Here is a 26262-nt window from a genome sequence, read left to right on the forward strand (position 1 = left end):
CTGCGCGCAAGCGCAGCCATGTGTCCCGCCGAATGGGAGGAAGCACCACCCCAAAGCTGAGCACACCCAGCTATGAGTGGGATGGTGGCACAGTTCCTGATAAACCTGCATCCTCCTGCAGACTCCCGCTCACGCACCCCGCACCACTGCATTGCAGGGACACCCCACCACTCTTCGCTACCCTTCCCCCCCGCCATGCCTACACCCTTCAGACTCCCTTCCCCTTCTCCTCCCCCTCCGCCCCTCCCTGTCGACTCTCTTCTCCTCCTTCTCCCCCGCCCCTGCGGCACTTTCCCGCGCTCCTGTTGCCTTCGCAGGCCTGAGCTACAGTGCCAACGTTCTCTCGCCCGTCCCCGCCTCCTTCCGATTGGCCTGTGGAGGCTCCCCCCGAGCTGTGATTGGCTCCCTGCCACGTGCGTCCCGTGTTGCCGGGCCGTGGCGGCTGAGCTAGCGAACTAGCGGGCTTGGAGGAGCTACAGCTGGGACAGGGCGGGCTAGAGCCAGTGGGGCCGGAGGGATGCTCCGGAGAGACGCCTGAGACCGCCAGCCCCTCGGAGGACTGACTGTAATTGAAGAGAGTTGGGGAGAAACGAGGATCAGAGCAAAGAAGGGCATAGAGCTAATAGAGAAGGGGATGGAACCCCCAGACAGGTGGCAGCTCCTGGGGGGGCGCATAGTGTATAGAAAGGAACAGAGTTAATAGGGAAGGGGGTAGAGCTCCCAGAAGGGGAGCAACGCCTATAGAAAGCACGGAGCAGAGCTAATAGGGAAAGCCCGGGGGTAGCGCTGCTGGAAAGGGTGCAGTGCCTATAAAAAGGGAGGGCAGAGCCTGTAGAAGGGGACAGAGCTAATAAGGAAGTAGTGGTACCCCTTGAAAAGGATTGAACCACAGAGCCCATGGAAACTGGGACAGTCTTAGAAGGGGGCAGAGCTCACAGAAATGAAGGGAAGGCCAAAGTCTATATAAAGAGTGGGGACTCAAAAGGAAGGACAAAGGCCATAGGGACAGGAGAGCCAGGGCTCTGAAGTGTGCAGAGACTGTAGCTGTCAGTTCCTAAACAAGTGTCTTATGATGCACTTACATCATTTTAAATAATCTGAAGAGGAGATGTTAAAAATTCCTCTTTCATTTCTTAAAATGTCTCTTTTTCTGGGAGCCTGAAGGGTGAATTAAGGCTTTTAAAAGCAATGATAGTTCTGTTTGATCTGATTTTTTTCTTTCAGTTGTGGAACTATTCATGATAATACATGTTTATTAATAATTTTTCCCTGGTTTGAGCTATAATAACAAAAATATCAGCAAGATTCTAATCAGGATCCTCCCTCCAAATATTGCAGGGGAGGGTAAGGGCAAGCCATTTTTCCTTAAGTGAATGGAAATTTTAAAATTACAATATAAATCATTTGTTTTGGTAGTATTTTAGGTAGAAACTTTAAGAGATGTAAGGTGTATTTTAGGAAAAGAACATGTAGGGATATGAAAGTATGATGCAGTTGGTACTTTACAGCAGGCTCAGAAAATATGCTAATTTAGACTGGCAATATTTAGAGAGCTTAGAGGGGAAAATCTTCTAATGACTTCTAATAGTATAGTAGTTTTGCCTGCTTAAAGAATAAGGGATTGGGCCCTATAAAATTGCCTACTTCACATTTCTGGGTAGTTTCAAAAAACCTTTTCAGACTTTTTCTGGAGGAGGTGTTATGCTCTCAGTAAGCTTATTTTTGTGCCTAAATCCATGTGTAAAAGTATTTGTTAGTGTCTGGTAAAGAAAATGTGAAATTATTATTTATTACACATTCATTTTTCAAAAACAGCAAGAAGTCCTGTGGCATCTTACACGCTAATATATTTTGGAGCATAAGCTTTCATGGGCAAAGACCTGCTTTTCATCTGACGAAGCAGGTCTTTGCCCACAAAAGCTTATGGTCCAAAATATCTGTTAGTCTGTAAGGTGCCCCAGGACTTCTTGTTTTTGAAGATACAGACTAACACGGCTACTTCTCTGGTACATTTATTTTTATTTCTTTGGCTTTTGCCATTCTTTAGAAATTCATACAAATTAATTATACCAGAAGTAATAAAGGGCTACATTAAAGCATGGATACCATTCCGTAGTACAATACAAAACCAATATACCACACATGTATGCCATAGGGAAACCAACAGTTACCTTAAATATAGTTTCCTAAAAGTCAGTACTATTTGTGACCACTCAAATTCAATTTTAAACTATATTGTTTTGTTAACATCAAAACTGTTCCACTCACACTGAAATCGATGAGTAACAGAGAGATAGCATTCTAGTCTATATACTATCTAAACAAAAAAGCAGTCCAGTAGCACTTTCAAGACTAACAAAATAATTGATTAGGTGATGAGCTTTCGTGGGACAGACTGACTTCAGATCTGAAGAAGTGGGTCTGTTCCATGAAGGTTCATCACCTAATCAATTATTTTGTTAGTCTTGAAAGTGCTACTGGACTGCTTTTTTGTTTTCAAATCGATGAGTGTTTCCCCAGTAATTTCAATGGTACTTTGGGCCTTTAAAAAGGAGATGACACCATAAAAAGTCATTTATGCTTCTGTTTAATATAATTTCTGTATTTTGCTTTTTTCTTCACTACTAGCATTTAACTGAAGTGGATAGTTAGGTGACTTTTAAAGATCTGCCTTTATAGGTTTTTCACCCATCCCCATCTAAGATCATAGTTTACTGTGACATCCCACTTAGCTGAGAAAATTATTACAGTGTCACAAATAACAATGTCTTCTAGTGACTTCATTCAGTGCCAGCACTTAGGACATTGCAAGGTGGAGCACAGTTTGTTACAGACAAAGATTAACCCGGACAAAGATTAACCACACCTTTTCAGGGCAAGAAACAGCTGTCCTGCCTGCCTTAATTTAGTGTGTTTCAAACCACACTGCACAACTAGCCCACCATGAGTGGTAGATCGGGTTTTATTATGTAGTGCTAGCTCGCTTTCATAGGGAGAAAATAAAACAATTTAAAATTCACTTAATAAGCTCCTGCTCGAAATGATCTGAATTGTTCTTTTTCAAGACTTCAACTTTACTTGTACATCTGCCCACCACCCCTACAGTAGACTCATTCTATTTTCAGTGCCATTTATTTATTTAGTAAAACTTGAATGTTCCATTGCAGCTTTTGATGGAGACATCTGGTGACTGTAGCAGTCCATATGTCAGGGTAACTCCTGGGTTCCTGACGCATCTGCAAGATTTGGAGCCCCATGTGGCAAGAAGACGCTTATCTCAGGCACGACACAGGGCTACGCTAGCAGGGCTCTTCAACAACCTGCGGGAAACTGTTTATTCTCAGTCAGACAATTCAGCATCAAAGGTATGGAAGAGAAACTCTGTTTGTTTAGGGTTGCATATTTGGAAAGGCAAAGTGTAGCTGACGAGATTCATTGTTGTAAACATATGTTTGGGGGTTCATGGATATAATATGTAAGTGAAATGTAATCTTATCATGTGCAACTTTCCCAGAATGTGTTTTATTTGTACAAATTTTGCCATTAGAACAAGAAAAACTAAGTGTCTTACTGGCAGGGGCTTTATCATGTGACTTTCTTCCACTTTGTAGATTTTGAGCTTCTACAAAATGGCAGTATTCAGGAAGTTAGTCAAGGAGCACCAGGTTTAAACTGCATCCTTGACATGCAGCTGTAAGATCAGAACCAGTGGGTTGTGGTTAGAAAGACTTCTAGGGGGAAAATAGTTCATTCACCTCATGAGTTAACTTATATAGAGGGGAGAAGAAAACTGGTAAAGTTGTCAAAATAAAAAAAAAAATCTAACAGTACCATTTCCTGTGTTTTACTAGTTTTAGAATTTGTTTAAGCAAAATATACTGCATAAAAAGTGAAAAAAAACACTAAATTGGCCCTAAAAATGCTACCAAGGAGGAAGAATTTTACCATGGGCAAGGCACAGGAAAGGGTGCCAGGAATCTTGGGCTCTGTTCTAACCGACTCCTTTCGATAAATCATGTAGTTTATGTGTGCTTCTGTTTCCTTTGCAAAATGGGGGTGGTGATGAATATTTCAAAGAGTGTGTCATTGTAAAGAGCTTTGAAATCCTTGGGTAGAAGAGGTGCTTGCAAGGTGCAAAGTATTTTCATTTAGAGATTTCACCTGTTCAGACACTTTAGCTGTAACATAGCATGAGGCAGAAGCTGTGCTTGTGAAGTTCTAGCAGAGACACCGTTCAGGCGAAAAATCATCCATGTCTCAGAAGGCAAACCCCAGACCTGATTCCTTGTTTTGTCTAACAAGACTTTACGTTTCATTTAGTGTTGTTGGAGTTCTGACTCCTTTTTAGAACTTCAGCGAGTCCGAAGAGTTTTCTCAGCTTTACTCTATTATCTTGGGAAGTATCACGTCACAGCTATGATCCTTTTGGGTCAAGGACAGCTGTTGTTCTTCAAGGGCCAGTGAAGTGAGGAAGTTCTTTCCTAGCCATTAATAGTTAGTAATTGACTGATGCACTGAAGCGTTGGATTTATAGCTACCAAAGAAAAAAACTCTCCAAATTATGGATGTTCCCATTAACCATATCAATGTTTAAACCTTTCTTGTATCCTTGGTGTGTTTAGTCACAGGTGGACAAATTCTGGCTCTCATGTATGTTGGTGTAAGCCTAGACTAATTGCACTGAAGGCAGTTAAGTTACTCCAGTTTTACATCAGTGTAACAGAGCAGAATTTGGCTAAAGAGGTTTTCTCACATTGCTCCTACTGGAAGTGATCAGGAAAACATTATGTTTACAGACAGAAAATGTTCAATAATATGTCATATGGCTTAAAATGTATCAATTATGTTTTAGTGGTCATGATTAATTTATAATTATTATTATCATCTTTATTAATAAATATTGCACCATTGATGTACATGTAATTTTACAGATGTGCCCCAACGAGCAAACAGTCCCAGAAATAAGGAATTCCAAACAATTATTGCTGACTGTAGAGAATGGTCAGAATAAACCCCAAACCTGTATATGTACAGGTACAGCATGCAAATTAAACTCTTAATTTGAATTTGCTCTTATTCTTGGTTTCTTCCCTTTTTTTTACAGTTTAGTGGGCCACTTAATTGTTTTTAGAGGGACATGGAGCTAGGTAGTCAGCTAAAAGGAAAAGGTGTAAAAGACACTTTAGACACATTGTAATGTCAGTGCCATCAGAACACAAGGAGATTGGTTCTGTTTTCTCTTTGTATTTAGTGTCAGGTTTTGCGTAAAGCTAAGAATTATATCCAGGAGCTGGAGCAAACCTTGAGTACCTTGCTGAAGATGAAAGGTACTGTATGGAAATCTATGTCTGACAACAGTTTTCCTGGGCCTGCTTTTAATTTGTGTGGCAAGTAGGGACAGCTAGCCAAGCTGCTGAACCAGTATTAAAGGCAAGCTGGCATCTTTAGGCTATGAACTATATCACCCAGGAATAGCTAGAGGAAGCATTGTGCTTCATAGATCTTCCTCCGGTGCCAACCAGTTTTCTCCTGCTTTCCCCTTGATCAGGTGGGTTAGGGAGGGCAGATTCAAATAATAGTTTGTTTCTGGCCTACATCAGCAGCAAATTAAGGGTGTTGCTTCCTTTCACTGGGTCATCTGCACTGGCCAGTGGATTGGGAAGCTGTGCCCGCTCCTCACCCACATATTTCAGGGGCCAGTAGTGACAAAGAAGTGCCTTCTTACTTCTGTGCACCCACAATACAGCTAATTAACAAAAGAGTCACAGGGAGATTCTTCCTCCTCTTCTCTTTATAGTCGCATAGTTCAACTCACAGTCTGACCCCCTGCGTACAGCTTCTTGATTTTGGTTCCAGGGTTGGACTGGGTGGCACTGAAAGAAGTCTGTTCTGGGACAAAAAGTAGAGCGGGAGGGGGACAGAAATCCCATTCAAAGTTTCCTCACAAACATGTAGGAAGTGAGAAGTTTTAGCTCGGAACTTACTCCAAAGGAAAAATGCAGTAAACTCTGTTTTAACCAGTATTAAAACATCCCGACTTCTCAATTAACTGGCATACTGTCCTCTGTGTGTGAGGCTGGCGGCTCCTCTGCTCTCCCACCCAGTACCCACCACCCAGAGTGGCTCCCCACACCCTGCGCAGCACATGGCGATACACAACCTGCCTGGAGCGGCTCCCTGCGCGGCATGGCCGTGCACAAGCCCCGCTCAGAGCGGCTCCCTGCGCAATGCCACGCCCTGCCTCGAGAGGCTCCCCGTGCAGTGATGCACAAGCCACCCAGAGCAGCTTCCCCATCATCACAACCATGCATGAGCCCCGCTCAGGGCAGCTCGCAACGCAGCCATGCACGTGGTGCCCTACCCAGAGCGTATTGGAACCTCCCACATATCCAGCAAATTGGAATATCCAGCTACCTCCCAGTCCCGGGGCTGCTCTATATGGAAGAGTTTCCTGTATAAGACAGTGATGGGTTTATTTTGGGTTTTGTTTTATGTTGGGTCCGCCACACATAGTGTTTCCTTCGCCTATTCCAGCGCCCTGAAGCAAACACTTTTTTTTCCTGCGGATGAGGACAGTGTGATGTGACTCCTTTCCGCACCTGTCACATGCCATCCGAAACAATTGGTGTTGAGTGGTGGAAGTGCTGCCTCCTTTGGAGCTGCATATGCTGCTTCTGCAGTTCTCCGCGTCCTGTTCCCTTTCCTCCTCACCTCACTGAGGATCTGGGAACTGGAACTAAAAATCAAGCGTGTTCCCTCTTTTCAATGGTAGAGATTTGAATTCCGTGCTGATGATTTAAAGCTGTTGAACCGATTTTTAATGTTTCAGATGGTGTCAGAAAAACTCCCCGAAGTCCAAAATAACAGCACTTCAGAGATAGAAAATAACCACAACATATTGTATGACTAATAGTAACAGGGACTTTGGTTCACTGGCTGTGTTACTGAAAAACAAAGTTGTCAGTTCAGTGACAAGGCCAGTATTATACAGATATCATTCTTTCTATGCCCTTCACAACCAGTGCTCATAAACTGCTGATATAGCTGGTCATGTTATAGAAGAGGCAGAATGTCTATTTTGTTTATTCAAAAATCTCTGTGGGATAAGTCAGTTGTCACCATTACTCTTTTTGTTTGGGACTGATGTTGATGAAAGGGACGCCAAATGCCCCAGTCTCTAATAGTTATCTTTCTGCTGACAACAGAGTCCTTCAATCTGGAGGATGGGAACCCGTCCAGCTTGGAGGAAGTCAAGGAGGAATATGTCAAGATGTACTTCAGTGATCACAGGTAAGGACTCAACTGGATCAAGGCTGATAACGTTTTGCACTTCCAAAGTGCTAAGTAAATACTTTGCATATATTTCAGAGCAGTGGCTGTGTCCCCCTGTGAGGGAAGGAAATACACAGCGATTCAGAGGTTTTACCTGGCAGGCTGAAAAAAATGACACTAAACTCTTACATCTCTTACATCTTCATTAGCCCCGGTGGGGAAAAAAATCCACTTCCATTTGATTTTACTCCATGTTTTCCTTCCAGTACTGCATCCCCTTTAGATGCCATGAATGAGAGTGGCTCCACGGTCTGGTATTTAATTCAAGAATATGAAAAAGATGCGGTAGAAGAGGATGCAAAGCCAACACTTATCCAGTCTCCAGCTACTTCATCTCCTGATCTGATGGAGTTTGAACGGTAGGAGTATAAGTGTGGAGTATTTTAGTTGACTTCATGTGAGACAATTTCAGTCAATGGATATAATGTAGCTTTCCTGGGGCCTGTGTGACTGTGGGTCCCTGGATACCAGGCCAACAGAAGCATCACTCTCAGCCCACCACTGGTGGGGAGACTGAGCATCTTCCACAGCTCTCAAGTAATTCCCTCACTCTTGGATGGCACTGTAAGCTTAAATACTGGCCACACGGCAGCATTCTGCTTCACAGACCTTTGAAAATCTCTGAAGCCGTGTCTACATTAGCAAGTCCTTTTGGAAAATCAGACCCTCTTCCGGAAGAACAAGCGGAGCGTCCACACACAAAAGGTGTTCTTTCAAATTCCTTTAGAAAGAACACAGCCCTTCTTCTGGAGGCCCTCTTCCTTTCCCAAATGAGGAAGATCACCTTTTCCTAAAAGATTCTTTCAGAAAAAGCATATGTAGATGCTCGGGGGCCCTTTGCTCAAAAGAGTAGTCCTCATCGCACTGGTGTTTCCGATCCCTGGCCCGTTCTTTGTGAAGAGCGGGCCTGTGTGGGCACTCTCTTTCAAAAGAGCAGATGGCTCTTTTGATCCGCTTCTTTTTGTGTGCGGACGCACTCTTTCAAAAGAAGATCTTCTCGAAGTGATCTTCCGGTGGGTCATTTTCAAAAGATCACTGGAGCATAGACATGGCCTGCAGGTTCCCCATCCTCAGGAAAGAGGTGGAATGTTCTTTCTAATGTGCCCATGTTCAAATGGGAAGCGTGAGGGTTAGGATTTCTTCCAATGTGTTAACATTAATTGGGATAATTCTTGTTTTCCATACAAGTGTCAGGTTTTTTTGAATCTGCAGCCTTCTGCAAGCTGATCTCACTGTCGCAGGTTATTGGAGGTTTCCTGTTGTTGCTGATAATGGTGTCATAAAAGTGGGAGTGTGGTTGTGCCAGCAGGTGGCACACCTCTGCTGCTTTCATTCTGTTGTCTTTTGCTCCTGCTGTGTAACAGCCAGAAAAAAAAGTGGTGCTTGTAGGCAATTGGCATCTGCAGTACCTTGAAATATTCTGGTGGAACAGAGTCATTAGCTCCATCGGGGGTCTGTAGAGAAAGACCTTTGCAGTGGTATGTGGAATCAGTGGCATTTACCTTGAAGTTTCGTGGCAGATGACGGTTGCTCTGTATTGAATCCACCTCATGGCATCTCTCCTGTCTAACACAACGTAACAGTGATTTGTCCAGTAGGAACAGCCTTTAGTCTCATGTGACGCTGTAGCCACATTTCCCATCCAGCACCAGGAATCATGGCCTTTTTAAAGAAATGTTTGTGTCCATCATCTAAACTGGTCATCTGGGGTTGATTGCAACACAAAGTACTATCCCCTCCAAATGCTATCAGTTCTTGTCAGCCTCTAGTCTAAAGAGATTGGTGGCCCATAATTTAAACTAGGTTTTCCACACAGCTGCCTGACTCTAATTCATCCCTGCATAAAGATCTACATCAGCTATTTGTTACCATCACAGGCCCATACGTGGGCATTTCTGGGAGGGGGTGCCCCTTTTTTTTTTTTGTAGATGTGGACCATTCCCCCCTCCTCCTGACCTCTGCCACACACTCACACACAGGGCCCTGCCCTTGTCCCCTGCCCCCCACTCTCCAGCTGGCCCTGCCCTTCTCTGTCAGCATCCCTGCTTCCAACAGCCACACCCATGCACATGGGGCCCCCTGCTGCCCTACTCTTCTCCCCTCTTCTACTTGTTCTGCACACTGGGGTCCTGGCTGCCATGCACCCAGGGCTCTCCTAACCTCCCACAGGTCTGTGCATGTGCCCGGGCTATCCTGACAACATGCAGGGCAGGGGCACAATGTTCCCTCTGAGATATTCCATCCTGGGATGGGCTGAATTTTGTTTTGGGAAGGTTAAATTTTTTTATGTGCAACACCAGTACTGAGGTAGCGCGGGGATGTGCACCACCAGTAAGAACACAAATAAGCCCTAGAGCTAGATATATGTATATTTGTGTGTGTGTGTGTGTGTATGTATATATATATATATATATAGTAAACAGTCCATAGATGTGGAAGAAAATACATTAAAATAAGGGGTAATTAAGAAGGAGCAATGTGTATGATGTTCATTTAATTTGAAATCAAATAAAAAGAAAAAGAACACAACTCTTGGAGTACCTGTGTTCTCATCCTTTCCAACAACTCAAGCCAGTGAACACTCCAAAATGCATGCTATCCACGCACAGCTCAGCTTTAAGATGCTACACAAATCATAAGTCAGTTAGAAATACTCCAAAAAAATTATGGAATGGAGTGTGGGAGGCTGAGGGCAGTGGGGTGAGGATGTGGGGGTGCAGTAGTCAGGGCTGGGGTATATTTTTGGTTCTCTGTGCCTTAAATATTGAGTCTGTTCTGGTATGGCTATGGTCTGAAGAAGTGGGTCTGTCCCACGAAAGCTGATCACCTAATAAATTATTTTGTTAGTCTTTAAAGTGCTACTGGACTGCTTTTTTGTTTTAACGTTAATTGAAATGCATGATAGGAGCTGGCTTCCTGCTGTTTGGACCCCAAGAGCAGATACTTATAACTGCTTCAGATCAAATGTCCCCATATAAATTGTGCAAACTGAATTGTAAAAACCACTGGAAACGTGGCTAATAGTCTCAGAGGGGTAGCTGTGCTAGTCTGTATCTTCTCAAAAAAACAAGCAGTCCTGTAGCACCTTAAAGACAACAAATGTATTTGTTAGGTGATGGTTATTAGGTTATTTATTAGCTTATTAGGTCAGGTTATTTATTTGGAGCTTTCGTGGGTGAGACCTTGACCTCTGGGACAGGGCGAGGAGACAGGGACCAGGAACAAGGAAGGACACAAGAACAAGACAGCAGCTGTCTCAGCAGAAGATGAAGTCTGCCTTGTTCCAAAAATGGCCTGCTGGAGCTTCCTTCATGCTTAAATAGTGTGCCTTGGTCAGTCTGAGGTCATGAGGGGAGCTGCTGGGTGGTGGCAGGGCAGTGTTGGTCACATAGAGCATGTCTACACAGCTAAGTTATTTCAGAATAATGGCTGCTATTTTGAAATAACTTTGTGAGCATCTACACAACACAACCACTATTTCAAAATAATTTCAAAATATCAGTTGGCTTATGTCAAAATAGGTTAATCTCATTCTACAAGGAATAGCGCCTATTTTGAAATAGGGGCTGTGTGGACAGTGAATTGGGGCTATTTCGAAATAAGCCATAGGCATTCCAAGGGCTCCAATTCAAAATAGGCTCTGTTGCGCATAGATACTCTATTTCGGAATAAGGTTTGCTTATTCCAGGCCTTTCCTGTAGTGCACATGCATTATTCTGGAATAGCTTATTTTGGAAGAATAACTCCAGAATAAGTTATTCTGGAATAACTTTGCTTTGTAGACATACTTCTAGAGACATGGGTTTGGCCTGCTGGATTATTGTAATTATTGCAGTACAAATACATAATATATAACCTTGTCCTTCTTTAAGACTCAGTCACATTGAGCTCAGTCACAGAATAGTCATGAAAGTTGATGCCAACAGGTGGCTGTTCCCTACTTATGTCTCTCTGTCTAGACATCATCACTGTGCCTACATGAAATGAGTTTGGTGCTGCTATTTCAGATACCAGTAGACAGATGTCCAAACAATCGTCCTGTTACCTGGCCATCTTAGTGGCAGTCTAAATAGGCTGCATCTACACTTGCAAGTACCTTCGGAAAACCTGGCCCTCTGTTGGAAGAGCACACGGAGCATCTACACACAAAATGCACTCTTTCAATCCGAAATTGAAAGAACTGGGCGCTGTTTTTGAAAGTGTTCCTCCGATCCTGTAATAGGAAGAGCGCCCCCTTTCGAAAGGAAATGTGTGTAGACTCTTCGTGGGCTGCTCTTTCAAAAGAGCAGTCCTCCATGGCTCCGGTCAGCTGGCGTGCGGAGACGCCCTGGCCAGCGACAGTGGGGCTCTGTGATAACTGCGTCTGACCGCATTTAAAGCTGCATGGCCACTACTGAGGTCTCGAGCGACAAACGGGACCTGGTGATTGATCTCCCATCCCGGTCATCAAGCTAAATGACGGGCAGCTGGGCGTCACTGGACTGTGCTGAGGTAGGCTCCGGTAAGTACCCAGCAGGGAGTGTACCCCAGCCTGTGGGGCGGGGGCATCACAGCCACCAGCAGGCCACCCATACGCCCAGCAGACCCGTGCCAGACACAGCACAGGTGGCCGTGGCTCCCAGCACGGTGCAATGGCCACCAGCGACATCCAGCACCCGCTCCTCTGGACAATGCTGCGAGCTGCATGCACTGGCCAGGGACTGCCCCGCATGGCGGGGACCCTTGCAGCAAGTGTGATACCCCATGGCCATTTGCAGCTGGATGGGGGCAGGTGCCTGTGGGAGGGACATGGCCCTCATGGCATAACATGGGACTGACTGTGTACTCCTCTCCATTCCTGCAGCCGTGGCAGAAGAGGGCCGGGAGACCCCCCCCAACCAATCTGTGGTCCTGGACAGCCTGGTGGAGGAGGGGGACCGCTCACCACCCCCAGCTGCACCACAAGGGGCCCGATACAGGAGGGCTTGACGGCAGGCCGGCAAGGACGATGCTACCCTTCACGAGATAGAGGTGGCAGAGTGGCGCCTCCACATGGATGAGACACACCACATGTGGAGGAGAGCTGCATGGGATAAACAGCTGGACCACCTGCGGGCGATGATCATGGTCCTGCAGGAGCACTTGGGGCTCCTGGCCTGCCTGCCTCCTCCCACCAACTCTGCCCCCCCATGCTGCCCGCTCCTTCCCAACCCCACCAGGGACCCCGGGCCAGGGATGGGAGGGGATCCCAGGGCCAAAGGGACTCACAGCCATCCACCCCCGCCCTGGAGTAGCGCTCCCCCTCCGCCCTCCATGTTGAGGTCCCCCCTTTTACCCCAGTTGCATCACCTCCCCCTTGCCCAGCCCCCCATTGTACACAGTTTGCTCCCGCTCCCTGCTGTAGGTAGTTCTGTTGTGATATGATTAGACCACATGACGTTGATAGTCAAAGTTAAAATTTTGTTTTCCCACCAGCCCTGTATCCCGTGCTCTTGTTGAGGAGATGGTGGGGGGTGGACATTTGCGTGTGTGTGGGTGTGGTTGGCAAATGGTGAGGGGAATATGTGTGGGTTGGCCTGCAAGGGGTGCTCTGAGTGAGGGTTGGTGTGGCCTGGGTGCGAAGGCCTCCTGGAGAGCTTTCCTAACGCGGATCCCTTTCTGGTAGGCCTGGAGGCTTGGGGCGGGGGCTAGCTCTTTGAAGCCACGGCCAGACTCGGGTGCCCACTGCAGGGGGGAATGCCTCGCCCTTTCCTTCCACAACGTCATGGAGGACGCAGCAGGCACCCACTACCTTCAGGACGTCCTGGTGGCCGATCTCAAGCTGCATGAGGAGGCACTGCCAGCAGCCGTTAAGGCGCCTGAAGGCTTGCTCCCCCACATGGCGGGCCTGGTTCAGGTGCATGTTGAACAGCTCCTGGGTGGGGTCGGGGTGGCTGGTATAGGGCTCCATTATCCAGGGGCTGCAGTGGGTAGGAGCCTCTGCAACCACGCACAGGGGCACAGTGACATCACCAACCTGGTGCTCCTGTGGTGGGACATATGTCCCAGCCTCCATTTGTCAGTAGAGGCTGGAATTCCAGAACACCAGGGCCCATCCAGACCACATAAATGTCCCAGATGTGCCCCCTTGAGTCCACCAGCACCTGGAGCACCACCGAGAGGTAGCTCTTCTGAGTTATGTAGGTGCCAGAGCTGTGTTCTGGGGCGGAGATGGGGATGTACATCCCGTCCAAGGCACCAAGGCAATTCGGGAAGCTGAGGGCTGCGAATCGTGCGATCACTGCATTCACATCCCCCACGCGGACCACCTTGTGCAGCAGCATGGCATCGATGGTGCGCATGACCTGCGTTGTGAGGGAGGGCATGCGCTCTCGTGACGATGTGATGGGCTTTGCCCAGCCCTCTCCCTGGGCTCCCTCCCCAGGCCCCTAACTGCCAAGGATTCCCCTTGCCTGGGGACCCCCTTTCCCCTCTGTGGTGGGTGTGTGCCCCAAGCATGCCTTACCTCCATGGTGACAGCCCTGATGGTGGCCTTGCCGACCCCAAGTTGGTGCCCCACTGACCAGTAACTGTGCAGGGTGGCTGGTTTCCAGACAGCGATGGCTACGCTTTTTTTGAGGGGGAGGGTGGACCTTATGCAGGTGTCCCAGTGTCTCAGGGCGGGCGTGAGCCAGTGGCAGAGCTCTTTGAAGGTCTGTCTGCTCATGCGGAAATTTTGCATCTGCCTGGTGTCATCCCAGTCCCCCAACACCAGCTGATCCCACCAGTCCATGCTGCTGGGGTGGCTCCAGAGGTGGTGGAGCTCTCAGGAGGGTGCTGGTGGAAACCAGGCTCGAGGGGTTCCAGAGCTCTGGTGGTGGGGGGGTCGCCCCCAGGGGGGAGATGGAGAGCGGCCATGAGTGCTGTGGCCAGGTGGCCAAGCATGGTGTCGAGCATGGCTAGCTTGAGGATGAGGAGCTGCTGCTGGACGTCCATGGGCCCTAGCGTCCAGGCTGCTTCGGGCTCTGTGGGACTTGTGATGGCTCTGCAGGCCTCAGCATGTGCAGGGCAAGGGTACTTGGGAGAGGCCCTTGAAGGGAGTGGCTGGTTGCAGGGCCCAGAAGGTCATGCGACCCCCCATCTGTGGTATTTCCTGCTCCACTCTTTCGAAACGGCACCTGTAGCTGTGTGGATGCTGCCTTTCGAAAGAGCAGGACAGTCTTCCAAAGGGTCAGATCGCACTTCAATCCACGTTGTCTGTGTAGACATGCACTTGCAAAAGGTGATCTTTCAAAGGGTGCCTTTCAAAAGCGTATTGTAGTGTAGCCGTATCCAAAGCAAAAACATCCAGCATCGAAGGATGCATTGAAGCAGGTTCAGTGAAGGGCAACAAAAATGATTAAGGGGCTGAAGCACATGGTGAATGAGGAGAGGCTGAGCGATTTGGGCTTATTTAGTTTGCAGAAGAGAAGGCTGAGGGGTGATTTGATAGCAACCTTCAACTTCCTGTAAGGGGGCTCTAAAACGGGTGGAGAGAGGCTGTTCTCAGTGGTGACTGATGACAGAACAAGGAGTAATGGTCTGAAGTTGAAGAGGGAGAGGTGTAGGTTGGATATTAGAAAAAACTCTTTCACCAGGAGGATGGTGAAGCACTGGAATGCGTTACTGAGAGACATGGTGGAATCTCCATGCCTAAAGGTTTTTAAGTCCTGGCTTGACATAGTCCTGGCTGGGATGACTTAGTTGGGGTTGATTCTGCTTTGGGCGGGGGGCTGGACTCGATGACCTCCTTGAGGTCCCTTCCAGCCCTAGGCTTCTAGGATTCTATGAAGGACACAGAAGCTGAATTCCCTTTCATCGGTAGAATGGCACCTCTTGTGTTGGATAAGGAACACCTCTTTGGGTGCTGCTGTCACCACCTGTCTCTAGGGCTGGCAAAGAACATTCCTGTATGAGCACCAGTGAATTGAAAATACCCTCAACTTGCAAAGCTCCTACAAGCACTGCTGCTGTCTGGACAAGTGGAATAACCTTAGGATGATGGAACACTAAGGGGCTTAGGTTTTGTTGGGTTCTCCCCCCACCACAAGCTTTACAATCCTGGCTCATCAAAATAACAGTTTTAAAAAGATTGAGCGGCTCTCAGTTGCTTTCTCAGACAGTGCACCTTGGTGATTCAGGACATCTGTTAATTGGGACATCTTCCAAACAATCATTCATAGCTCAATAAAACAGAATAACATGGAGGGCTGCATACGCTCTCCTTGATGTTACTTTGAAAGGAGATAGCTTTCATCTGAAAGAGTTACAAGCCTAAATTAGGGCTGGGTGTGTACTTAAAAGTTACGTGTGGGTTAAAGTAACATGTCAGTTTAAAGCACTGCACTAGAAGTTCTTGATTAACTGCATGTGCAGACGCGCTTATTCTGGAAGAGTGTTTGGCCCCTGCTTATGGTAACCACTGTGAAAGTGGATGATGCTATACAGCAGCAAGGCCCTCTTGTTCCAAAGTAAGAATGTCCAAACATGGAGTGAATCAGGAACCATCCTAGTGTAGAGAAGCTCTGTGCTTTGCAGCTCCCTTTTGAGGCTGGTGGTATTGTCCTCATTTTATGTTGACAAAATGGAGGTCTTAAAGAGGAGGAAAGGTTGAATAGTAACAGAGAGATCACTGTGCTAGTCTACATACTATCAAAACCAAAACGCTGTCCAGTAGCACTTTAAAGACTAACAAAATAATTTATTAGGTGAGCTTTCGTGGGACAGGCCCACTTCTTCAGACCATAGCCATACCAGAACAGACTCAATATTTAAGGCACAGAGAACCAAAAATAGTAATCAAGGTTGACAAATCAGAAAAATATTATCAAAGTGAGAAAATCAGAGAGTAGAGGGTCTTAAGGGAGGGTGGGAGTCAAGAATTAGATAAAGCCAAGCATGCGTAAGAGCCCCTATAATGACATAGAAAATTCCCATCCTGGTTCAAACCACGTGTTAATGTGTTGAATTTGAATATAAAAGAGAGTTCAGCAGCCTTTCTTTCCAAACTGTTGTGAAAATTCCTCTTCAGTAGGACACAGACTTTCAGATCATTAACAGAATGGCCCACTCCATTAAAATGTTGGCTGACAGGTTTTTGAAGCAGGAGTGTTTTTATGTCTGTTTTGTGCCAATTAATTTTTTGTCTAAGAGAGCTTGAAGTTTGTCCAATGTACAAAGCATGTGGGCATTGTTGGCACATGACGGCATATATGATGTTAGTTGAGGAACACGAGAATGTGCCCGTGATTCTGTGGATAACCTGGTTAGGTCCAGTGATGGTATCTCCAGAATAGATATGTGGACAAAGTTGGCAACGGGTCTTGTTGCAAAGAAAAATTCCAGGACTGGTGTTCCTTCAGTATAGACTGTGGTTGTTGGTGAGAATCCTCATAAGGTTGGGCGGTTGTCTGGAGGAGAGAACAGGCCTGTCACCTAGGGCCTTCTGGAGTGCGGCATCCTGATTAAGGGTAGGTTGTAGGTCTTTAATAATTTGTTGCAGTGGTTTGAGTTGGGGGCTGTAGGTAATGACCAGTGGTGTTCTGTTCTTGGCTTTTTTGGACCTATCATGGAGTAGCTGGTCTGTGGGTATTCTTCTGGCCCTGTCGATTTGTTTTTTATTTCTCCTGGCAGGTAAGTCAGATTTGTGAATATTTGGTGAAGAGCTTGTAGTTTTCGGTCTCTGTCAGCAGGATCAAAGGAAAGGTTATGTAGGAAGAAATAGATGTGTGGTTTGGGTAGTGTGGTAAAACTCAGGAGCGTTGGATTGAATTTTCAGCTTCACCACAGCTTTCCTGTGTGACCTTGCACAAGTCCCAGTCTCACCCCTGCATTTTGATACAGTCTTTATTCACAGGACATCTAGTACTCTTTCCACCAGACACCTGCCTCATTGAGTGCACGGCGTGGATGGTGTTCAATTAAGGAGCAGCTGTTCGATAATTTGTTTTGTCCTTGTCCCAGGTGTGTCCCTAAGTTCTATTTACTGCACACTTAGCAAACCCTGCTTTGCAGACAGAATTATAAATTTCCTTCTGGGCTTTTCTGTGGGACTCATCACTGTATTGTCCGAGTGCTTCCCAAACAGTAACACGTTTATTTCAGAGCACCTTCTGAGATGAAGAGTAATAACCCCATTTTATAGAAAAAGTAACTGAAGCAAAGAGAGATTAGGACTAAATCAATACTAGGGAAGTAAGTCAATTTCAGATATGCAATTCTAGCTACGGCATTTGCATAGCTAGAATCTGCTATCATAAGCGATTTATGTCCCCAGTATAGACTTGGCCTCTCGTACACTCCCATCAACCTCCCTTACTCCATGCAATAGCATGAAGTACAGGGGTTGACTGCCGACCCCAGAGAGATTGATTTGGCACATCTTTACCAGACATGCAAAATCAAACTCTGGCCAATCAGCCTGAACCAGATTGATCTTCCCAGAAGTATAGATGTACCCTAAGATCAAAAGAATTTGCTAATTTTTGGTTCCCAATTTGAGATACGTAGGTCCTGATTTTTCAGGTTATTCAGCGTTAAATGCTACTTTTAAACACACCTCCCCCTGACTTTAGTCACATCTGTGAGCATTCAGCACTCCTGCAAATCAGGTCATAGGGTAAAATGAGGAAAACCCTACTGGCGCCTACCTGTGGAAAGTTCAGATTAGGTGACTGGCCTAGAATTATGTAGGAACTCTGTGGCAAAAACAGGGATAGAATCTAATTCTTCAGAGCAGGATTCTGTTGCTTTAAACATGAAACCATCCTTCCTCTTCCTGCAGTCTTCTCTCTCATTCACTGCATGCCTTCCATATCCTGCATGGGGCCTACAAACATAAAATGCTGACCTCTCCCCAGAACAGGCTGAGCATGCGGACTGCAAGAGAGAGGCTCCAAGGGAAAAATTAGGACATGATCATGTAATTACAAAACATTTCAGGACGTGTAAGCGCAAGATAGATGAGTTCAGAGTGTGCAGACAACCTTAATTCTGGCATTTCCTACCTTTTAAATGCTTAACCTTACAAGTGTAATAATATTTTAAAAAGCGATTTATGTGTGATTTTCTAGTTGTTTTTTTTTAAAAAGCAAACTGAAAAAATAAAAAGTCACTCAAGGGTCACCAGCTGCAGGGCTGGGACCTTTACGCCCCCTGCACAGGCCTCTTCCACTTGAGATAGAAGAGTAACTTATAGCAGTAATAGTTTGTCACCCGCTGTGTGCGCCACCACTAGGAGGGACAAGAAAGACATGTTTTGTCAGTGGGCGTCACAGATATTTGCTGACAATGTGACTCGGTAAGCTTGTGTTCTCTTGGGCACAGATTCTTCTGCCTATTCACCCCAAGTGTAGCCACTCAAATCTGTTTTTTTTCCCCTGAGTCCTGTCACTTCCTAACTTCTGGCTTCTTATGCCAGTCCCATTCTTCTCACCTAGCCTGTCCCAGTCTCCTCTGTTCATGCTTCTCACCCCTGTCTTGGTCTCCTTGCCCAGCAAGTCCTAGGATCGCTCCACCATCGATCCCCATCCCAATCTCTCTGTACTTCTCAGAGCCATTCTCATTTCCTCCCCAGTTCACCCCTCCTGGCTTTTCACCCAAGCTCTCTCTCACTTGCACCCTGGCTTCCAGACTCTCCCACCACCTGCCACATTTCCTATCTCTGCTGGACATCCCAGTTTCAGTGACATGTGCCCCACCCTGACTTCTAATCCTAGTCTTTTTGACCAACCAGTGCCAGTCCTCTTATCATTGTCGGGCTCCTGGTCAGATCTGTCTCCTCGCACCTTACTTCCTCTGCTACACTCCTCTGGTCCCCAGTCCCAGTCTCCCCCTTGCTCCTCTGATGTCCGTCCTCCTCCTCTCTTCCCATCCCCATTGCCTGCTGGCTCCCAGTCTCCTTATCTTCCATCTTCTTCCCCATTTCCCTCTCTCTTGAGTCAGCTTCAGTCGCAGCAAATGCTGGTTACCCAGCAAACCCTGTTTTTTCCCCATCCCAGCAACCTCCAGTCCCAATCCCTCTTTGGTGCTCTTTGTCCCACTCTTTTCCGACCGCAATTCCTGATCTTGTCTGCTCTTCATGGGAATCAGATTGTTTCCTCCTACACACTGCATAAGCTGTCAGGGATATCATCACAAGAAGACAGGCATCCTGCTCTCAGTTCTCATGCCCAGACTTGGACACGGCAGACCCCGGAGCAGCCCACATCTGCAGCAGCAAGGACAATCCTGCATGACTCGTGCCTGGAGCACACCCCATGCAGATGGAATCTTCTAGGAATTCAGCTGCTACAATCCAGTTCTCTCCTGAGGCTTAGCCAGATTTTGACATACTTTCAAAGAGGGTAAAAGCCAGACCTGGCCAAATTTCACATCCCTGCTGGCCCTGTTCTCAGAAACAGCTGAATTGTTTTGGCTGAAATTTTCCAAAGCAGTTCAGCCTGGGGCGCACACCCAGTGTATAGAAAATTTTATCCCAGACGGTTAAAGTTTGGCAGAGTCAGCAGCAAGTGAAAATAGAGTCTTATACTAGTGAATGTTGAGCAACCTTAATAGTAAGTGGAGCTTCCAGCCCCACCTGTATTAATAATAGTAATTTGTGCCAAGTCCTATTGTGAGTCAGCAGCATTGGTTGGAATCAAATCTAAGACTTATTTCCCAATCCCCTGCTGGTCTTACCATGAGACTGCTCCACCATAAGCCATGATTCAGAGCCGCCTCTCTTCCCTCTTGTTGCAGGTACCTGTATTTTTATAAACACACCGTGGACCTGCTGGTGGAGAATGGGATTGTGTGCACAGAAGAAGTCACTCTGCCTGTGGTCTCCACAGCTGTGTCTCACCTATGGCAGGGTCTGCCAGAGGAAAGAAGAGACAGTGTGTTGCAGTATTGTAGTCAGAGACAAAATTTACTCCCAGACCCTAAGGCAGCTGGCCCCGAACCCGTGTGCACAGACAGCAACGTGAGGGACAGCAGAGCTAACAGTCAGGAAGCCAGTGGCTCATTGGTGTCCACGCCAGAGGAGGTAGGTGGCAATTACTACTAGGCTTCCTGTTTAGAAGTTTCAAATCTCAGGAAAGTTGCTAGCTGCACTTAGGCTGCATCTACACTATGAGATAAATTCAAATTCAAGGCAGTTAGCACAATATTACCATGTGACTGTCTTCACTGTAAATACCATTAGCTCGGTTTAGGGCTCACTGATGTCAGTATCACAATATCATCGGTACCTGCTGGGCATAGCGCCAAGTTCAAATTTAAAAGTTCAAGCAAAGGCCGGTGTGGGAGCACCACATCTTAAAAGGGAATTTATTAGCTTCCAGAGGGGTCTCGTATGTAACCCACAGGGCCCCTCTCAGCGCTCCGCTCTGGCTGCTGCTCTCCAGATGCACCGGAATTAGGTAACAGGAAGACCGTGAATTGCAAATCGGGACCAAGCAGTCTGTGGCAGTGGGCTCATGTTTGTATGAGAGCCTGAGAAATGTCTGTCTGTCTTTGATATTAGTGCTGTGAGCGCATCTACCCATTGCAAATAGCCCCTGCAGGGAGTTTGTGGGTCTGTCTCTGCACTTGGTATTTTTTTCTGCGCTGCCTGGCACCAGCCACTGCCCTGCTGTACAACATGGCAGCAAGGCTGTTGTGGGGGTTGTGCTTGCAGACGACACCAAAAAAGCCTCTTCTCAGCAGTTTACATTTGTGTCCAAACCCCCTTCTGTCCCCAACAGATGCCACGTAGACAGGGTCTTTCCCACACTCAAACACATCATGTGGGTAGTCCCCAACCCAACCCAACCCAGTAAAAGGAAGTGCCTGCCATTTGGTGCTGACCATGCTGCCAGGCAGCACAATGTCCTGGCTTGCATGTGGTTAGGGCTCCAAGGGCCGGAGAGAATTTCGAGGGCTTGCAGCTGATAGGGGGAAGTCTCCCTGAGCGGCTAAGATGTTTGGGGGAACTACTTCAACTGGCCCGCACCAAAAATATTTTCGGGGCCTTTCTGCTGCCGCAGGGAAGTCTCCGCCAGCAGCCAAGATTTTTGGAGGCTTGCTGCCACACAGGGGGACTACTTCAACTGGCCCCCACTGAAAACCCCCCATGCCCACTGCCCCAACAAGGACCCAGGGGGCTATCTTGCTACCGGGGGGGAGTCTCCCCCAGCAGCTAAGATTTTCGGGGCGTTGCTGCCATCCCCTATGTTGGCAATTTCTGTGTAGTGAAGCAGGAAGACAAAAACCTTTTTCCCTAGAGTTTTCTATCTTCTTTCTTCTAACTTTGCACCCCTTCACGCAGGGAAGAGTGGGTGGAGGGCTAGTTGAAAACACAGACTGTGCACAGAAGCTGTATAATGAACTGGGAAGCCAAATACCCTCCCCTCAGCAGCTCTCTTTTTTCAAAAACTTTATTATCTACTCTTTCTTCAAGCTTTGCATTGTCCCTGTGTTATCTTCAGGGATCAGATGCAATCACAGGAAGGGGAACAGTCAGTGGATGGCCAGTTGAGAAGACACACACTTGCTGATTTTTATAAAATCCTTGATAATTCAGTTACAAAAGAAGGAGATTTGTGTTAACTTTGCCGTCTTTATTGATGCCCTATTTTTACTTCTTTCCAACTGGAAAAATGGATGTTTGCTAACCATGGGAGGGGAATGAAGGCAATGAAATGTGGGAAGATGATGTCAAATACCAGCAAACATACCCAGAATGCTACAGGGAGGAGGGAGCTGTGGGATAGGTTCCCACAATGCACTTCTGCAACAGTCAGCATTTGCTGATTGACTGTGGTAGCAATGTCAGCTTTGTGAGGAGCACAAGGGGATGTGAGGATAGTCAAATTTGAATTTATAAAATCCAGTGTTACAAAATCAATATTAATATATTGTGGCTACGTCTACACTACAGAGATCTTTTGAAAGAAGCCCTTCTGGAAGAACTCTTCTGAAAGAGCTTCTTTCAGAAGAATGTGTCCACACACAAAAAACCAAATCAAAAGAATGATCTGCTCTTTCCAAAGAGTGTCCACGCAGCCCCCACTCTTTTGAAAGAACAGGCCAGGGATCGAAACATCAGGCCCCATGGGGACTGCTCTTTCAAAAAAAGGGCCTCTGGCGTGTCGACGCACGTGTTCTTTCAAAAGTAGCTTTCAGAAGGAGGGGCTCTTCCTGAAACGGGAGTGGAAGAGCGCTTACAAAAGCAGCACCACGTTCTTTCAATTTACTTTCGGAAGAACACTTTTTGGGTGTAAATGCTCCACTGAATATATCAAAAGAACTTGCTAGTGTAGATGCGGTCTCTGTGTGCACCTCTTAAAGGACAACCCATTACTTTAATTGAACCTTTCCATTAGCAGCATGATGTACAAGTGGACACTGTTAGCGACGGGGCAGTAAACTTTTACACTGAATTCTCTCTTGCTGCTTAGCATATCCCCAACATTGCTCTTCCATGGCTGCTCATTGTTCAGTTTGGCCAAAGTATAAGTGCACTGGGCTTGTATTGGCAGCAGTACTGCTGATTTGCACTTAAGTGAGGTGTCTCTGCAGGAAATGGTCATACGGGCATCGCAGTTCAGGGCAGCTGCACCTGTATTTCCCTTCTGTGGTCTAACAAGAACACACACGCAAGGGCAACTCATGACTCTGCCATGGGGAGATGCTAGCCCTTGGCCCTGCCCTGTCTGCTTGAGGCCCCAACTCTCCCCAATGGAAGTCACACACACACACACCCCTGCACCCCTGCTCCAGCCTCAGGCTACCCAAGCACCCCAGCCCCAGAGTGCCAGTCGAGCAGCACAGCCCTAGCACAGAAGCACCAGGTAGGGAGCACAGCCTTAGCGCCTCCAGCCCTGGAGCACCAGGTGGCATGAGCAGTGGCCCCCAGGCACCCCAGGTCCCAGCAGCAGGCCACTTTAGCTCCAGGCCAGGGCAAGAGCAGGAAGCTAGAGGAGGTCTGGGGCTGGAGCGTGGCTGGAGCCACACTGGGCTGGTCGGGGAGGCTTTACACTGGCCTGTGATACTACTGTCCATGCATGCACTGTAGGCTCCCTCCTCCTCAGCTGTCTCAGCTGTTGCCTGTCTTGCGTGAAGACCCATATTTCTCTCCTCCTGACTGGGCATTTCCTGTGCTGCACAGTTCCCTGCCTCCTCTGTGTTGTTCCCACCAAGTTTAACTAAGTAAAACCAGGCCAGCAACAGAGCTTTGCTTTCTCTTCAGAGGCTCTAAACAGCACCATGTCCCTCTGTTACTGGTTACCACACATACCTTTCTCAGCAATAAACAGTTAAAGTGAAAGAATTAAGGAGAAAACATTAAAAAACAACATGCTCCTAGGTGCATACATGAAGTTTACTGGTCCTTTGGGGACTCAGTAGACCAAAGTCCTTCCAGCCTGACCAGGAAGGACTGAAGGCATGCTTGGACAGAAGATGTGTCCATTTGCTGGATCAGGCAGCACACTCTGAGTCAGATTAAATTTGGGCTATATGTCCAAATGTCCATGTTTCATTGGCCTGTAGAGAATCCAGTGAGAACCAGTGTGGGTGGGGGCCACTCTAGGGGATGGTACTTCTCTGGAGGTATTACAGCCTGAGTGAATTTACCTAATCACCCACATCATTCTTAGTTCCTGAAGGGCTGTTGTCACCCACCCCATGGAATTACATATAGTCCCTGGCCCACAAGGGTACATAAACTTAATCCCAAAGATATCACAGGAAATGTTTATGTCTTTCACAGGGGGCATAAGGATAAATTTGGCATTCACCTACCTTCTCCTCACAAGTCCTGCTTGGAGCACAGCTGTGCTAGAGACAAAGAGCAGCTCCCAGATCTTTGGGTTTTCTTTATAAGGGCACTTTATAACATGGAGTAATAAAACTGGACTTAACTTTCACAGTCCACCTTCCCCCCTCCAGTGATAGTCAACTGTGTATCTGAAACTGCTAGTCCAGTGCACGGGGGTTGTGGGAGGAGAGGTTCAGGTGAGATGGGATGCGAGTGACCATGTGATGGCTAGACATTCCGAAAGAGTAAGCAGAAGGTAACTGATCATAAACTTTTATTGAAATGTTGACAAGTATTGGAGAGGCAATCATGTTAGTCTGTATCCTTAAAAACAACGAGAAGTCCTGTGGCACCGCATAGACTTACAGATTTATTGGAACATAAGATTTCATGACGAAGTGGGTCTTTGCCCATGAAAGCTTATGGGCCAATGTATCTGTTAGTCACTGGACTGCTGGTTGGTTTTGTTGAAATGTTATTTATCTGTGTGTTCAACTGCTCAAAGAAAGGTTGAGTCCTTTTTAGTGGCGTGGTAAATGCATTGCAGCAATAAAGCCTCCGTTGGAAGGAAGGTAGGCCATTCATGCAGGCTACGTCAACACTAGCCCCAAACTTCAAAATGGCCACGCAAATGGCCATTTCGAAGTTTACTAATGAAGCGCTGAAATGCATATTCAGTGCTTCATTAGCATGCGGGCGGCTGCAGCACTTCAAAATTCACGCGCCTCACTGCTGCGTGGCTCGTTCCGACGGGGCTCCTTTTCTCAAGGACCCCGCCTACTTCGAAGTCCCCTTATTCCCATGAGCTGATGGTGAGGTGCGTCAATTTCGAAGTGCCGCGGCCGCCCGCATGCTAATGAAGCGCTGAATATGCATTTCAGCGCTTCATTAGTAAACTTCAAAATGGCCATTTGCGTGCCCATTTCGAAGTTTGGGGCTGGTGTAGACACGGCCGTAGATGGCCTATTTACAGTATTATGTTGGAGGGTTACATGTCCGTCAGGAGGAACAAGGAACACACCTGGGCACTTGGGATTCTACAGTGCACTGTTGGAATCTGGAGCAGTTCAGGCTTCATTGTCAAATGGAGCACACAGCTGAGTGAGACTGTTGTGTCAGCACTGCCTGATACAGCTGAGACCTTCAGCCAAAGGCACGGGTAACAGTTAGCAGAACAGGCTGGGAAGCACTTGCACAGTCCCTGCTTTTCAGTGAGGTACTTGTAAACCATTGGCTTAAAGCCAGTTCCAGAAAACTGACAATCTGGATGGAACTGCTGGACCTTTTGACCTGTTGTGTAGTAAGGAAAGTAATTTCTTTCTGCCTTTACAATATATTATTGGTCCAGTCTAACAGACAAGCGTACCTCTCCAAGGAGAAAACAGACTTCCTAGATTTTAAAGACTTAATTATTGAAAGCCATCAAAGACTGGGTAAAACTATGCAATGGCTGACAGTTTTGACTTCTGACATACTTTCTTTGATAGATACTATTTGAAGATGCATTTGATGTTGCAGCTGGTTTCCTGGACAGAAATGAGACTCAACAAGCAGTGTCCAGTCCAGGGTAATTATAAACACACCCAGTGTGGTAGCCATCATCCTCATCTTTTGATGTGCATTAATAAAACACCTTCCAGATTTATGCCCTCATCCCATAGCCTGTTTAAGACAACTGTTAGCAGCAATTTGCTCGTGATTGTACCATTTGTTAAGGTGTAAGAATTGGCAAGCTTGCAATGAATAGACATTTTACAATACAATGGAAAATGCCATCACTGTTAATCTCAAGAATTAGTACCAGACATAAAATCTTTTTGATTTTGTTCTTTGACATTTGAGATCTTCCCTGCTGTCGTAACATAGGATTCCTAAAGCTGTCTGTTGTTCCCCCCACAAGATCTAGAGAGGTCAGGAGCATTCTGGGGATAAGTTAGCTAATTCTGAACCATGATCTGCTCCAGTGAAACAAAAAATAGGATTTTTAAACATAGTCTCCTTCACCCTTTTTAATATGCCAGAGCAATGTAACAAACAGCTTACAGAGTAGAAATGTAGTTTAACCTGAACAGCAACATCAGAGAAAGGAAAGACCTGTTACATCAAGCTTTTCCTGTGCAAGAGCTTTGGTAGTCCATCAAGAGAGGACACGT

At 46.7% G+C, this 26262-nt stretch overlaps 1 protein-coding gene across 1 annotated transcript in view; it reads left to right on the forward strand.

Moving 5' to 3' along the window:
• The first annotated feature begins 7230 nt into the window (after positions 1 to 7230).
• Positions 7231 to 26262, forward strand: part of STRA8 (stimulated by retinoic acid 8) — a 34307-nt gene continuing 15275 nt past the window's right edge. The window contains exons 1-4 of the mRNA XM_074983967.1: positions 7231 to 7290; positions 7539 to 7691; positions 20068 to 20353; positions 25597 to 25676. Of these exons, the coding sequence (XP_074840068.1) occupies positions 7271 to 7290; positions 7539 to 7691; positions 20068 to 20353; positions 25597 to 25676 (539 nt within the window). The 5' untranslated portion in view covers positions 7231 to 7270. The remainder of the gene's footprint in view (positions 7291 to 7538; positions 7692 to 20067; positions 20354 to 25596; positions 25677 to 26262) is intronic.

The sequence above is a fragment of the Carettochelys insculpta genome, chromosome 1 (genome assembly GCF_033958435.1).
Source record: "Carettochelys insculpta isolate YL-2023 chromosome 1, ASM3395843v1, whole genome shotgun sequence".
In the NCBI taxonomy this organism is placed as follows: domain Eukaryota; kingdom Metazoa; phylum Chordata; order Testudines; family Carettochelyidae; genus Carettochelys; species Carettochelys insculpta.